The 16,577-nt window shown below is 44.2% G+C and overlaps 2 protein-coding genes across 30 annotated transcripts in view; one reads left to right on the forward strand and one right to left on the reverse strand.

Annotated features, from left to right (window-relative positions):
* The window catches only part of ST7L (suppression of tumorigenicity 7 like), a 187,498-nt gene that overhangs the window by 128,081 nt on the left and 42,840 nt on the right, over positions 1-16,577 (forward strand). The gene's annotated exons all lie outside the window — the stretch shown is intronic.
* Positions 7,975-16,577, reverse strand: part of CTTNBP2NL (CTTNBP2 N-terminal like) — a 62,895-nt gene continuing 54,292 nt past the window's right edge. For 8 of the 12 annotated variants that reach the window (XM_085023639.1, XM_085023640.1, XM_085023644.1 and 5 more), the window contains 2 exons: positions 13,162-13,269; positions 7,975-12,068 (listed from right to left, as the gene is read on the reverse strand). In XM_085023639.1, coding sequence (XP_084879765.1) covers positions 10,587-12,068; positions 13,162-13,269 — 1,590 coding nt within the window. In that variant the 3' untranslated portion in view covers positions 7,975-10,586. The remainder of the gene's footprint in view (positions 12,069-13,161; positions 13,270-16,577) is intronic. The other 4 variants (XR_014844504.1, XR_014844505.1, XR_014844502.1 and 1 more) reach the window with 1 other exon arrangement.

Here is a 16,577-nt window from a genome sequence, read left to right on the forward strand (position 1 = left end):
TAATTGTGTATACTGCCTTATTGGATATTTTCCTGACAGAAATATTGTTGTGACTAGCACTGATGAGAAATTGCGCACATATAATTTTACTCATCCAGCAACTGGAAGTATTTTCTAGAGATTAACTTCTGGCTTCATACATTTAAAATCTTGTTTGTCTTCCATTTCCCACTTTACTTTTAGTGCCAGGTGCTATAGGGTATATTTATAGCAATACAACCTTTGGTGCTTCTCTTTCATGTCATTATGCAAGGTGAGGCAGCACAATGATTGATAGGACCATTCTCAGAAGCCATTCCTACACTGGGATGTCTAGCAAAAATTCAACTATACAAGAAAGTGATGGCAAACTGCATAAACATATTTCACTCAAAAATAACTCCTTATTTAACTTACTTTCAGCTGAATTCCCAAAATACTGTGGCCACCATTCCAAGGTCACCCAACATGGGGGGAAGTGTTAATACAGATGCCAGAGTGAAAAGAGACAGCAGTCTTAACTGACTGCAGTTAAAATCTTTCATATTTACAAATTTTATAAAAATATATGACCGTATGAACACATTGCTTGGGCTCTTCCGGTTTGGAAGGGGCTATGCCAGTGATGGTCCTTGAAGATTAAACTTCCTGGTAAACCTGCCTCTGTTCATGATACCTCTTTGGCTCAGGCTCCCAGTGGCCTACCAAGTAGAGTCCAAATTCTTTCCCTAGGCAGACCGAGCCTTTTTCTGAACCTGTTTACTTCTCCAGATTTACACTCCCACCCCAGACTTCTTATTATGCTGGTTGGCAATTTGGTGAAATGGATGCATTGTTCTCATTATCCGGAACACCCTCTTCACCGCCTTTTCTGGGAGCATCTAGCCCTCCTTAAAGACCAGGACGAATGTCATTTCCTCTCTGAGACCATTCCTGAATCCACTGGGGATGGTGTCACTACAGCTTATTCCAACTTTTTCACACACCCCCCCCCCCGCCATAACGACAGCATATGGAAGTTGCCAGGTTAGGGATTGAATGGAAGCCACAGCCACAGCAACTTGGGATCTGAACCTCGTCTACAAACTGTACGTAGCTCAAGGCACTTCCGGATCCCCGACTCACTGATCGAGGCCAGGGATCGAACCTACATCCTCATGGATACTAGTCAGATTTGTTTCCACTGCACCACAAGGGAAACTCCCAGCTTATTCCTGTTTTTAATCTTTTATTTTTTCAGAAGCAAAGGAAAGCTTTAGTCTTTGATCAAAGAATGGAGAGGTGCAAGCTAGCACTCACAATTACAAGATCTCCCTGAAAGGCTCTTGGCGGGGCTGTTTTAATAATTTTTTTTTTATTTTTATTTTTTGCTTTTTAGGGCCGCACTTCCGGCATATGGAAGTTCCCAGGCTAGGGGTCGAATCAGAGCTGTAGCTGCCGGCCTACACCACAGCCACAGCAATGCTGCATCTGAGACACGTGGCTGTGAGCGACACCACAGCTCACAGGCAAGGGATCAAACCCTCACGGATCCTAGTCCGATCTTAACCGCTGAGCCAGGAAGGGAACTCTTAGGAGCTTGTCAGCCGGCCCGGCGGAGTTCTCGCGAGTCTGGCAGAGCGGTGCTGCCCCCGGCACTGCTGCAGGTGGACGAGCCGGGCGCAGCGTCTCTGCGCACGGCCCGCTGCCGCCATCTTGAATCGCAGTGGGCGCCAGGAGTCTGCTGATGTCAGCACGGCTCTTCCACACTGGGACTCTGGTGGGAAGGACCAGGGCTAAGGTCTCTGCATGCGGCATTATTTGAAGAAGTGAAACTGGTGTCAGGACTTACTGAAGCTCAGGTTCTTTATGCAGGAGGAATTCGACGGGAGGCAAAGTTCTAGGTAAGAAATAGGTTTATTGAAAGACACACCCTCCATAGGCGGAGCGTGCGCCATCTCTGAAGGTGAGAGGCCCTGGGAAATACGCGTTCCATAGACAGAGTGTGGGTGGTCTCAAAAGGCTTGGGAGCAGCCTCCTGCTTTTCTTATAGTTCACATAATACCGTGTTTGCTACAGGCTCTCCTACCAGCACTTACGGCCCCTAAAGCCCTTAACTGCCTCCAGTGAGTGGCACCTGGTAGGAGCTATTGGATGGATGTTTGAATGGCTGACATCTCCTTGTTTTCCTCCCAGAGTGCTGGCTCTTGCTCACTTACTTGGTTTACTAAGGGTTGTTGTGTTTTGTTCGCTGTGCCTGAGGCACGTGGAAGTTTTTTTTTTTCTTTTAATGGTTTTTTTCCCCATTATAGTTGGTTTACAGTGTTCTGTCAGTTTTCTACTGTACAGCAAAGCGACCCAGTAATACACACACATACACATTCTTCTTATCACATTATCCTCCATCAAGCTCCATCACAAGTGACTAGATATAGTTTCCAGTGATAAACAGCAGGACATAGAAGTTTAACTGCACCACAGCAGTGACAATGTCAGATCCTTAACCACTGTGTCACCAGGGAACTCCAAATCTTTTTTCTTTAAAGGAGCATCAACAGTATAGGAGGAGCAAGATATTTTTGGAGCATAATTAAGTGGACGAATGAATAAATAAATGTTGATAGACTCCTGTGTAACAAATAGTTATGGATCACCTACCATTTGTTGGGTACGTTCTAGGAGCTCCCTAATAGCTCCTAGTAGCTATCACTTGCTGGGTGCTTACTCATGCCCTGACTAGTTTGGAGTCTTAGATTTGCTCAGTTAAGACTCAAAACAACCCTGTGAGGTGGTTTCTGTTTGTTATTCCTCCCCGTCTACTAGTTTGGACTTCCATCCCTAAGGCAGGGACTGTGGCTCTGCCTACCCATCAGGGGAGGGGACCTGGGGAGGGGACGCATCCCTGCCCGCTGCTGCGAAGCGGGTCTCTTCCAGACCGCTGACCGACCTTTCCCCGGGGAGGTGGGTGTGCGCTGGACCTCGGTGCAGAGAATCACAGTGACCGAAACACCAGGGGGCGCCAGCAATTCAGTTTTCCGACGAAGGGCGGGGCGGCCCGCGGCAGCCTCACCAGCTTCGCTTCTAGACGCGCTTCCCTCAGGCCAGACTCTTTTCGCCCGCCCACTGCTCCATTCCACAAAGGCTGCAAATAATCCGCCGCCGACTACTCACCAAGTACCAGGCACTTGCCTGTTTTATCTCATTTAATTCTCACAAAATCGTAAGAGGGAGGGTCTCCTATCTTCATTGCAGATGCTGAAATGAAGGCTAGCAAGGTTGATTTGCCCCAGGTTACGCAGAGAATGGCAAAGTCCTTGTTTTGAACGACTTTTCTTGCTTCTACTTTTGCATCACCATGTCCCACATATACATCGACTCTCAACACAAACCAGTATCCTTCCTCCCTCTCTGTACTTAAATCCAGTGTCTCTTGAGCCACACGATTTCCCTGCTCTGCTGAACTTCTTAGGCACTTGGGGCCCCATTTCCCCCATTTGGGGCACCTGCTGCATCATGCCCAGCACTGCCCCAAGATGTCACATATGCAAGGCTTGTTCCCCCATCAGAGTGAAAATTCCAGCCTTTAGCATGAAGCTTCACACAGACTCAGTGCTTAATAAACACATGTTGAATAAGTGACAGGCACAGCAAATGTGTGTGTGTGCATGGTCAATATAGCCTAGGGGCTGCACAGAGCCAGCAACAACAAATACACATTGAAAATGAGAAATTCAGTAGTTTAACATTTCTAGTTTTGTTCTGCTTCCTTTATGTTTGTATCCAGAGGGGACTGCAAACTCTCAGAAGGTAAGGATGAGGAATGTGGGCATGAGTGGGGGTGGGGTATTGGGGGAAACCCAGGAGGCACAGGGCAGGGAGCAGAGCTTTCCCATGGTGAGAATAAGGCTCACATAGAGAAGAGAGAGAGAGCAATGCCAAGATCTGAGTTAGAGCAGAAGGAAAATGAGCCCTGAATAGGAGCCTTGTGTGTGGCCCTGTGGTGCTGACTCACCAAGACTCAGAAGAAAACATACTAGGGTTGAAGAAGGGGCCTGTATGCTGTGGCCACCACCCTGAGGACACCCCGAGGCCAGACGGTCCTGAAAGGCTTTGATTTGAGCTAGGTGGGCTGGGGAAGCGGAGGAGTCAGGGATGGGAACTGCAGAGTAGGGAGATGATCTCTTGAGAATGTGGAAGACCTCTCCTGGAAGAGCTATGGATTTGCGTTGAGGAGGGTTAGGCGGAGATGGAGGAGGAGGCTCTCCGCATGCATTCAGCTGCCCCCTCCCCCCCACCAGGTGTGGCAGGTCAGACTGACAAGCAGGGAGGGATAGATGCTCGTGGCTTCAGTGGCTTCTTCCCCACCCTTGAGGAGCAATCCATGTTTATGAGTAAGTGCTTCCTGGACTTGGTGCTGCAGATGGAGGCACAGTCTGGGAGTAGATGTCCCACAATCCTCTCCACCCCCAGCCTCACCTCAACTGTCAAACCAGTTCAGAGACAGGAGGACAGGCAACCAGCACCGCAGGCAGGCAGCCCTAGGCCAGCAGGAAGAGGGCAAGGCCTGGAATATGGAGCAGCCCAGGTGAACATGGTCACAGGTTAGCAAGCAGGTGAGTGCCCAAGGGAGCAGCCTGGGCTCTGTTAGGAATTCTGGTCCCAGGTCAGCTCAGGAAGGAGTAGGCAGCTGAAGCAGAAAGAGGGAGTCAGACTGACTTTTCAGCCTGGGCCTCATTCTCCCTGTCTGTGTACGTAGCACCAGACTCTCCAGGGTCTTGAAGCTTTCTGATCACTCTAACATTTGAGGACTCCACCAGTGTAGGTGGTCATCCCCCGCCTTTCTCCTGACCAAAGCCCTCTCCTTCAGTGTCCTCTCCTACCTCAGAGTCTCTAAAGAAAGTTGGCGAACCAGTGGGCTCATAGTTGGTATATGACTAAGGCTAATATTCTGAACTCCCCAAATATATTACTACTTAGTTTTGACTACAGTACTGCCACTGGAAGGAGAGTGGGCTTGAGGGCCAAGTGGATGAAGGTGTGAATTCCAGCTGTGCCACTGACGCAGTCCTGCTCCGCTGTAGAAGCTTGAGTCTCAGTAGGCCTTCATTACTTTATCGAAGAATAACCTACCTCTTTCAGGAGTTGTGTGGACTAAGTGAACATATGTAATGCACCTGATTGAGAGCTGGGCACCAAATAAGATACTCAGAAAATTGTGTCTACCCACCTTTAGTGGACTTAAGATGAGAAGGAACAGAGTTGGAGAGGTTAAGGTGCAGGAGGCTTACCAGGAAGTCTCCTTGGGACCCACAGGAAGGGAGGAAGGTGAAGGGGTGGGAAAGTTAAGCTGCAATTACGGTGTCAGTAGAGGGCTCAGCCAACCCTACAGGGAGTTTTGATGTGGGAATGACCCTTCAGAGCTCTCTTGATTTGGGACAAGGGGGCTCAGGTCTTCATACGCTACATCAGTCTTTGGATGGGAACTGCCTATGGAAGATGTGACCTTGGCCAAATTGATTTCTTTCAATTAAGGGTTATAGCCAAGGGCTCTTTCCTGTCAGAGTTTCCTGCAGCTAGGGAAATAAATCCTTCCTTCCTGAAAGGGGACTGGAGCATCTGCCATGCTGAGTTAGTGAGGAGGGCTCCTGTCAAATCAAGTAGGTGATTCCTCAGGGATAAGGTCGATCTTGTTACACTTCCCAGTAATTTCTCCGAGGCAACCATTTCTCAGCCGTGGGGGCACAGCCACCTGACCTTCCCTGTGCCCCTCCTGCCTAACAGCAGCAGCAGGTTCACACCACTGGCAGAGAAGCTTCTACATCCCTCCGATGGAGTTAGTCATTTGCAGGTGTCCCAGAAAGACCCATCTGATTCTTTTCAAAGCTTGATCTGTCATTTCTCTTTTGCTAATAGATTGAGAGGGTAAGAGAGGATATTTATGGGTGATGCAGTATTTTGGCGACAAGGTCCTTTCTCAACTCGCCTTTTGCCAATCCTAGGTTTTCCCTACAAGTTATTTGAGAATGATTTGCAGAGTGCTGTGGCCTGGGGGCTCCTCCTTACACCAGCCCCAAGTCCTTGCAGAGAGCACAGCATACAGCCCCCCGAAACAGGACTCAGTGCTTGAGGCCCTCCTGTGCCCCTCTCAGACCTCACCCTGAGGCCAAGACAAGCCAACTGAAACATAATGCAAACACAGGGAGAGAGCCCAGAGCTCCAGGGAAATAATGCTTTGGAGGGAGAAAGGAAGTCAGAGGAGGACAGACATTTGCTTCTTTTCTAGTTAACTTTTTCCTGCCCACTAAGAGCCATTTTCACTACGACCGCCGTTGATGGCCCTATACAGCGCTCTAACCCCACTTGCCGTTATTTGTCTCTGATAACTTTTTGCATTGTATGGTGTGCACCCCCAACCAGATTGTGGTACTCTGAGGTCTTCTATAATGGCTACTTTGGTTTTTGTCTCATCTTAAATAGCTAAGAAACATGAATTGCTTGAGGGGAATAAGAAAGATGTTTTGTTTTTGTTCCACTCACCTGACCTGGTTCGGGGGATGAAAGCCAGGACCATGTCCTGCAGGGTTGAAACCTGCCTGGTGGTGAGAATCAGCCCAGACACTTATCTCAAACCCCACCCTGGTTCACTGATCATAATCTCTGGCAGGAAAGGCCTGGGGTTGGCATAATAAGTGACTCAGGAGATTCTCAATTGGGAAGCAGGTAACGGAAAGAGAAAAGCACTGATTTTCAATCCACTCCCCATTACTTACCAAGGTCCCTCATACAACTCTCTGGTCCTCAACCACCTCATGAGCACAGTGGGGACAGTAACACCTCACAGTGCCCTTGTGCAAGAACATGGAGCTTGGAATCCAAGTAGGCACTTCTGACTCCAAATATCATCGATATTCCGGCAAAAACAGATTCCACGGCTTAGGTTAGAGGCAAACAAGTTCTTGTGAAAGAACAGGTGAGGGTTATGAGGCACTATTTCTCAAAATGTGATCTTCAAATCACCTGCACCATCCGGCCCCTAGGCCTAATCCCCTAGAGTCTCCATTTTAGCAGGATTCCTTTAGGCAAAGTAAAGTTTGAGGACCACTACCCCAGTTTCTTTTCTCCTTCTTTTACCATTGAACTGGCCACTGATATGTGAGCAGATGGGTGGATAGGCTCTCAAGGTTTCTTAATTAGTTTATAGCAATTTCTGTGGAACAAACAATGCTCACTGCCAACTTCTGATTCAGCATTATAAAAACACATCCTATTCTGAAGCAGGATTTCAAAAGACATTTGAAGTTCTGTTTCAAGGGCTAAGCATGAGACGTGCTCTTTATAAATTACATACGTACATATATACACAAAAATTGACAAGGCAGCCTTGCTGACAGGCTGTTATGAGAAAATGGATATAACCAGTGTTTGCTGAAATGATCATTAATTGGCTTAAATGTTGGGAACTTAAGATACGTAAACACCCACATTGTTTGAACATTTTTTGTACATCAAAGGAATTTCAAGTGCTTCTGTCTGGCTACACTTGCATTTGTTAACAGTGGAGCAGCAATAGCACTGAACTGGGAGACGAGATGCATTACTCATTCATAAAATGAGAGGGCTGGACAAGATCAGGCATTCTTATCTCAGAATACATGATTCGTGGATGGCTTCAGGGTCTCTGGACACCGTGAAGCCGTCAACCAAATTTTGCACATAAGTATGTACATTTTTCTGGATATAGAGTCTAGCTATTATTAGATTCTCAAAAGGTCTAGAATCCCTAAATGGTTTAAAAGTTAAACTGAATCATTGTGAAGGCTGCTTTCAGCTCTAAGGAAAACCAATGTCCCTGCTCCTTTAGGGGTCTAACCTGGATGGGTCACTGACTTCATTTGTTTTTTTTAAAGCCAGGAACGAGTGCTCTCTTTTCATCAATCTGCTCCTTCCCAACAAAACAGGCCCTGTTGCGCAATATTCTTCACTTCATACAAAACGAAACTATTTTCCCCCAGACAGTATCATTTAACTTGTTTTAATGTAGTCTGCTATAAAATGGATGAAGACTTCTGCAGGAAACATTTGGCTTTACAAATATTAATGACTAGTTAGGGCTTTTGTGTTGCACATCATCATAATCTGTTGGCCAGTTAACACAACTTTAGCAACATGGGCTAAGACCAAAATTGTGAATCATGGAACTTTTACTTAGTACACACACAATCTACAGCAAACTTAAATACTATAATACCTAACTGGATTTTTGGATCCATTGCAGTATTGTGCTTACTTATCTCAGAAGATAGGCAACTAGCAAAAATATGCATTTCTTTCGTATTTCCCCACCCCCATATTACACTGTAAAAGAAATACATTATTCAGTGCACTTCCTAAGAAATAAACTTATAGTATCTCTCTCTATATATATATCTATGCCAAAACAAAAGAAGAGCAGAATGCAACCTGTAAGATTACCATTTAAAGCAAGAGAGGTAATAACACTCTGGGATTACAGCCCCCTCTCCTGTTTAGAAAGTTCAGCTATTTTATCATCAACACGGTTCACCTGACTACGCATGGGAATACAATTTAACACGTGAGTGCTCTGGGCAGTTTAAGATAACCCCTTCTCACTGGGTGAACCCACTCGGGCATTAACAGTATTTAATGTATTGGCTTTAGTCAAGCCAAAAGTTGTGGAAGACACCAATATACCCCAACAGTGATTTATCTTGACTTCCATCACCTGCCTTTCCCCTATCAACTCATACTGGATTGAGAGGAAATAGGTCTACATTATAGCAGGTCAGTGGCTGTTGGATAAATGTTGGCTGGAAGAATGTATGTGAGGACACCAAGGCCTCTCCATCCCTGTGGACACAAAATCATGTGACTGCCATGTCTGAGCTGGGCTGAGGACGACAGTCATTATATTATGGAGTTCGTCTGGACTGGAGGATTCTGTCTTCACAAACTCACTATGATGGAAATGACAGAAGTTTCTAGAATGAGAGGTTGCAACTTGGCAGCTTGTTAGTGAAATCCAGCTGCAGAAGTATTTAACTAGCAGTATTTAAGTTTTTTTGGATTAGTTCTTGGTATTTAAAAATGAGAATGTTTCTTGTGAAAATTTGGATTTCATAAAAAAGTGGAGCTGGTAACCCTGACCTAGGATTCTTGCATGGCAACAGGCAGCTGCAGCTGAATGAGGGGGCCCCTTTCAACAGGAATTGGACACTTCGGGTTGCTACCAGCCCCACTGCTCCCAGCTGTCATATTACTTGAGTGACAGATCTATTTCATTCATTTATATGAACAGTTGAGTTTTGCGACACTGTGTTGGTTTGGCCTTGTCTTTGTATGATGCTGAAGACCTGATTTCATTTGAAATGTCCCCCTCCCTGTGGGCAAGATCCCTCCTTTAATTGACTGGGTCCCTGCTACATCTAGTTGCTTTGGGAGGTAATCTTAACATGCATTTCTACTCGTCTTTTATGCTATATTGCAAACTCCAAATATATAATCACACTAATATTTATGTGTTTAAGTGTGTATGTTAAACACGTAAAAGGGTGTGTATCTATACAGATATGTGTATACTTCCATTTAGGCAAAAGTTAATTTGGTTCCACAGATACAGACACCAAGTGCTGGCAGCTTGGAGAATAAGTGTAACAATTTGCTAAAACTGGTATCATTCTGACTTATAATATTACAAAGACAGTGAACTTCAAGTTATTGCTTTTTGATTACAGAATAAAGATCTCATTCTGTTGCAAAACTTTTATACGGAATGAGTAACCATTTCCTATTCAAGTAAAAGCATTCAGAATCAGAAGTTCTTACAAAACAGTAGATGCCTGAAGACATTTTTGAAGGAGATGTGATTTCATTCTATTCAAGAATTTACACAGGAAACTGGGAGTGATGTAATTTTTCAAAAGTACGAGAAAATCAGCACCCCAGCTGCTTAATGTTCAGGACGGCTTCTCAAGGGCTCTATAAAGCTCAGCTTTGTGGTGAGTTCACACCCACCTTTAGGATTCCCATTCTACTTATGCAGCCTTGTTTCTGAACACAAAGCTTATATTAAAAATAGTAAAAGTATTAAAAGCAGTGTTGGTTTTCAACATTCAGAGTTCACGGAGGATCTCATTTTTTTTTTTTGCAGTTAAATGATGCATTTTGTGTTTTTGCTGCAGAATCACATTCATATGGCAGTCTAATTTCAGGCACTTTTTAAACATGTTCATCTGGAATAAAAATCTGCATGAACGACTTCTGCATAATTCAAAGTGAGTGTTGAGGGATTCTAGTCCCCAAATAGACAGCAAATCACCACCTGGTACTCGTACTCATTTAGCTTTCTCCATCATAACATGATGGTGACTGTGAAGCTTAGACGTCTTTGAGGTGCCCTTCTAGCTTTAGTACAAAGATGTGAGTCATAAAAATCCTAATTACTCAGTTTCTACTTAAAAAAATACAAAAAAGTGAAATACACTAAATGTATTAAACAGATGGTTTCAGCTACTATCAAAATAAATAACACGATCTGACTCAATGGTTTGACACTGAGCTTTTGGACAAAATCTGATGGAATGTCAAATGTGGAGACTCCCTCCTAGGGACTAGCTGCTGGTCGGCAGAAGTATCTCGACGTCCTTGCCATTAGCTACAACAGCATTAGAAGAGCAGCTGCTGGCAAGGTCTTCTGTGGTGGTCAACGAGGAGGTCTGGGAGTGGGTTTTGGTCAGTGGAGTGGTAGTGGATGGAGAAGGAGTGAGGCCAGGTTTTTTGGGTGGGATGGGTGGAGGGTTTCCTCTCTCAGCTCTGGGGATGGTAGGGGATTTGATTCCTGGAGACAGGGGGCTCAGAGGACTGGACACTTTCCCTGGAGTAGGTGAATGGCTTGTGTCACCTCTTGCGTTGGCAGTGTTGGCCAGATTTCGATAGTCTGTGCCAAAGGGAGAGCTGTTGGGAGATACGGGCTTGATTGGCCCTTGCTGGCTAGTGAATCTGGAGAGCACCTGAGTGACTGTGTTTCGGGCCAGCTGCTTGGCGGTAGAGTTGTCTATGAGGGTGGGAGATAGATCCCTGGACGGAGGGCTCTGGAGACCACTGGCTTGTTGGTCCTGATCTGCTTGGGACTGAAATTTGTGCCGAGCTGCATGGAACCGCTGGTTGATCCCTACTTGGTAGGATGACTGGTAGCCAGGGCTGCTAGCTGATGACCCTAATAAGCGCTTGGTTAGTACTGGTGAAGAGCAAGGAGAGGACGTGAGAGAGGAAGAGGCAGTGCTGCTGGGAGATGGTGAGCTCCCGCTGGAAGGGAGGAGACTAGGTGTTGGGACTGGAGTCTCTATTGCCACAGGACATCCTCCATTCTCTACTGCTTTCTCTTGGGCCAGTCCCACAGGCTTTTCTCGTGGAAGCACTTGGTTTTCTACACTGCTGCTTGTAATCAACTCCTTGGTAGTTTGTAGCTCTGGGTCAAAATGGCCATTGGTTTTTGCATAAGAGGAAGTAGGAGTGGTGGGACCAGGCAGCCCAGGGGTTGTCACCTTGGCTGTGCTGCTCCCATGGATTCTTTCTACCTGAAAAGTCTCCGTTTGGCAAAATACGGACACTAGCACAGGCGGCTCAGTCATGGTGCCTTTAGACATGGTTACTGGTTTCTTCAGTTGCTCGCTGGGGCTACTTTGCTGATGCGAAGCCTCAAGGTCTTTCACTATCTTCTTCAAACTCTCCATCTCTTCTTTCAGAGTTTTGGTCCGGTTTTCTTCTCGGTTCAGCTTTGCTCTCAGTTGTTCCCTTTCAATGTCAAATTCAGACAACTGCTTCTCCACCTGGGCCTCTGTCTGCAAGCCCCGCTTCCTCTCGGCGGCCAGCTCTTCCTCCAGCTTGCTCACACGGCTCTTCTCCTTCTCCAGTTTCAGGCTCAGCTCTCCTGCCTTCTGGCCTTCCTCGGCGGCCTTGCTGGTTGCCTTCTTGCACTCTCGCACTAGCATGGAGGAGAGCTGCTTGTGGCGGGAGCGCTCCTCTTCCAGCTGACTGGAGAGCTTCTTCTGCTCTTTTTCAAACTTTTTCACTTGGGACTTTTCAAATTCCAACTAGAAAAGAATGCCACCGCATATCTTGATTAGAGTAAGAAAACAGATACACTGAGAAGCTATTATCAAGTAGAGTGTCCTGCTTCATTGTTCACTGCACAAAGGGTTACTTACTATGCCATGTGCTTACAGCAAATATTTTTTAAATATTAGAACACCTAACATAAAAATGTACACACTACAATTTAATCTTTCTTTGATAATTTAGGAGGCACTTCGAGTTCTGATCCTGTCTCAGGGTTATTAGTGGGAATCTGAATCATCATTGTGTTTTATATCAGAGGAGAGTTCAGAGGATTAGAACCAATCAAAGCAGAAGGCAGAAAGCCATATAAATCAGACTTTGTGATGAATGCTGCTGAAAACAAACCCTTCAAAGCTTCAGTAGTAATTCTTTCTGGTCCTAAAAACAAATAGTTGCGTTTGAATCATTCTTATACAAATGCCATCTGTGTTAATCATCATCCCAACCCTATTAAAGGCACAGAGTGAGAGGAAAGGGTTGAAGGAACCTTTACTCAGTGTTTTTCAGACTCTGAGACCCATTAATGGATGGTGAAACCATTCAGTCAGCCATGATAAAGTTTAAAATAAGTGAAATAGAAGAGAAAATATCAATGTGTAGTATAAGCAGTAAGGGTTATGCATAACTTCATGAGATTTTTGTTTTAGGTGTGTGCATATGTAGGGCTGTATACTAGTTTGTGATGTAAAATCTTTTTCTTACTGAGAGTTTTAAGTCAAAGAAAGTTGGAGAGCATGAAGTTAGTGTTCCCCAAAGTGTATTCTGTGGAATGATAGTCCCATAGTGAGTGATCTATGTCAAAAAAAGATTTTATGAAAGCACAGATTTGCTAAACATGGAATACCCTATCTTGTTGTTGTGGACCCATGGTGTGCTCCTGCATGCTAAAGGGTCTAACAAATTAGTCAGAAAACCTATTCAACTTTGTTTAATTCAGTAATTCCCAGATTTATTTGACTACAAAGCCATTTTTTTTTTTCTTGAGCAACACCAATTTACACCCTGCAAAATAATCTTTGAGAAATCATACTCGAGGCAAATGCTGCTCCTAGCCTCAACCTTAATTACCTGTTGAGTCAACCGCTCTCTCTCCTTCTCCAGCATGTAGGTGACATCATCTCCTTCAGCTGTGTCTTGTGCATGCCTCTGCCGTTCTTCCTCAAGGTCTAGGATCACCTTTAAAGAATTAGAAAGAATCAATTCCAAATATCAGAGTTATACTTGGAACACAATTAAATACTAAGTGCCTATCTGAGCACCCAAGATCATTCCTTAGACAGATAAAGAAGTAAATCCCACTCAGGGCCATCGAGGAGCACACTGTCTGGCAGGGTGAAAGATATGCAAGCTATGTGCTAGGAAACAATACGATACATACTTTACCCCAGGTATACACAAAGTGGCATGTAAATAGAAGAGAGCAACTTGTTAGTTGTAGGGGTGGAGAAGGTTTCAGAGATTAGGTCTGGTAGGACCAGGGGACAGGTGTAGGTGATGAAGCAAGGCGGGACCATGGAAATCTGAGAGCCAAAGCTCGCTCTCGATGCTCAAATTCCTGGAGGCACCAGAGACTGAAGCCTGAAATCAAATATTTCAAATAGGTGCCATCCTAGCTGTGGGTTGCTTAATATAAGCATTTTGTATATAGTTAGATAAGAGGTGAAAAGACTCTCCTGACTTCATCCTGCTTGTGAAAAGTCTCAATTATTGAGATCTTAAGAGTTTTCACTACGCCTTTTAATTAACCTGCTGACAAAGGATTAAGCCCAATTTTAAGGAGAATAACAATTTAAAGGGACATTTTCTGCACAAGAAGGGATACTCCCAAACTCATTCTATGAGGCCACCGTCACACTGGTATCAAAACCAGGCAAAGACTCCACAAAAAAAGAAAACTACAGGCCAATATCACTGATGAACATCGATGCAAAAATCCTCAACAAAATACTAGCAAACCGCATCCAACAATACATTAAAAGGATTGTACATCATGATCAAGTGGGATTTATCCCAGGGATGCAAGGGTTCTTCAATATCCGCAAATCCATCAGTGTGATACACCACATTAACAAACTGAAGAATAAAACCCATATGATCCTCTCAATAGACACGGAAAAAGTCTTTGACAAAATCCAATACCCATTTCTGATAAAAACTCTTCAGAAAGTGGGCATAACAGGAACCTACCTCAACATGATAAAGGCCATATACGAAAAACCCACAGCGAACATCATTCTCAATGGTGAAAAGCTGAAAGAATTCCTGCTGAGATCAGGAACAAGACAAGGATGTCCGCTTTCGCCACTACTCTTCAACATAGTTCTGGAAGTCCTAGCTACCGCAATCAGAGAAGTAAAAGAAATAAAAGGAATCTAAATTGGAAAGGAAGAAGTAAAACTATTGCTATTTGCAGATGACATGATACTATACCTAGAGAATCCTAAAGACTCTACCAGAAAGCTGTTAGAGCTTATCCACGAATTTGGCAAAGTTGCAGGATACAAAATCAATACACAGAAATTGATAGTGTTTCTATATACTAGCAATGAAAAAGTAGAAAAGGAAATTAGGGAAGCAATCCCCGTTTACCATCGCATCCAAAAGAATAAAATACCTAGGAGTAAACCTACCTAAAGAAACAAAAGACCGGTACTCTGAAAACAACAAGCCACTGATGAAAGAAATCAAAGATGACACAAATAGATGGATTGGAAGAGTTAATATTATCAAAATGACTATACTACCCAAGGCAATCTACAGATTCAATGCAATCCCTATCAAATTACCAAGGACATTTTTCACAGAACTTGAACAAAATATTTTAAAGTTTGTTTGGAAGTACAAAAGACCCAGAATAGCCAAAGACATCCTGAAAAAGAAAAATGGAGCTGGAGGAATTAGGCTCCCGGACTTCAGACTACACTACAAAGCAACAGTTGTCAAAACTGCATGGTACTGGCACAAAGACAGACATATAGATCAGTGGAACAGGATAGAAAGCCCAGAGTTAAACCCATGCACTTACAGCCAACTAATCTACGACAAAGGAAGCAAGACTATACAATGGAGAAAGGACAGCTTGTTCAATTCGTGGTGTTGGGAAAACTGGACAGCCACATGGAAAAGAATGAAATTAGAGCACTCCCTAATACCATACACAAAAATAAACTCCAAATGGATGAAAGACCTAGATATAAGACCAGACACTATCAAACTCCTAGAGGAAAACATAGGCCAAACACTCTCTGACATAAACGACAGCAACATCTTCTCAGATCCACCTATCAGAGTATTGACAATAAAAAGAAAAATAAACAAATGGGACCTACTCAAACTTCAAAGTTTCTGCACAGCAAAGGAAACTCTAAACAACACAAAAAGACAACCCACAGAATGGGAGAAAATCTTTGAAAGTGAATTGACTGACAAGGGATTAATCTCCAAAATTTATAAACAACTTCTGCAGCTCCATACCAAAAAAACAAACAACCCCATCCAAAAATGGGCAGAAGATCTACACAGACAATTCTCCAAAGAAGACATACAGATGGCCGAGAAACACATGAAAAGATGTTCAGCGTCACTCATTATTAGAGAAATGCAAATCAAAACTACGATGAGGTACCACCTTAAACCAGCCAGAATGGCCATCATCCAAAAGTCTACAAACAATAAGTGCTGGAGAGGCCGTGGAGAAAAAGGAACCCTAGTACACTGTTGGTGGGATTGTAAATTGGTGCAACCACTGTGGAAAGCAGTATGGAGAGTCCTCAGAAAACCGAATCTAAAACTACCATTTGATCCAGCAATCCCAATCCTGGGCATCTATCCAGAGAAAACCACGACTCGCAAAGACACATGTACTCCAGTGTTCATTGCAGCACTATTTGCAATAGCCAAGACATGGAAACAACCTAAATGTCCATCGACAGAGGAGTGGATCCAGAAGATGTGGTACATATACCTAATGGAATATTACTCAGCCATCAAAAAGAACGAAATACCAGCATTTTTAGCAACATGGATGGACCTAGAAACTATCATGCTAAGTGAAGTCAGCCATACAATAAGACACCAACATCAAATGCTCTCACTGACATGTGGAATCTGAAAAAAGGACAGACGGAACTTCTTTGCAGAACAGATGTAGACTCACAGACATTGAAAATCTCATGGTCTCCAGAGGAGACAGTTTGGGGGGTGGGGGGATGTGCCTGGGCTGTGGGATGGAAATCCTGTGAAATCAGATTGTTATGATCATTATACAACTACAGATGTGATAAATTCATTTGAGTAAAAAAAAAAAAAAAAAAAAAAAAAAAAGAACCTGCATCACAGTGACCCAAGCCACAGCAGTGACAAACCAGATCCCTAACCCACTGAGCCATCAGGGAACTCCCCAGAAGTATTTATTTTGTTACTGATCGAAGTCTTTTTCCAGAGAGCTGTCCATCATGATCATGTGGGCACTTGTACTAATGTCT

Source organism: Sus scrofa, chromosome 4, assembly GCF_054392235.1.
Source record: "Sus scrofa isolate SSC_HxYL_T2T_F1_AM1 chromosome 4, Sscrofa_HxYL_maternal_Yorkshire_Landrace_v2.0, whole genome shotgun sequence".
NCBI lineage: Eukaryota > Metazoa > Chordata > Mammalia > Artiodactyla > Suidae > Sus > Sus scrofa.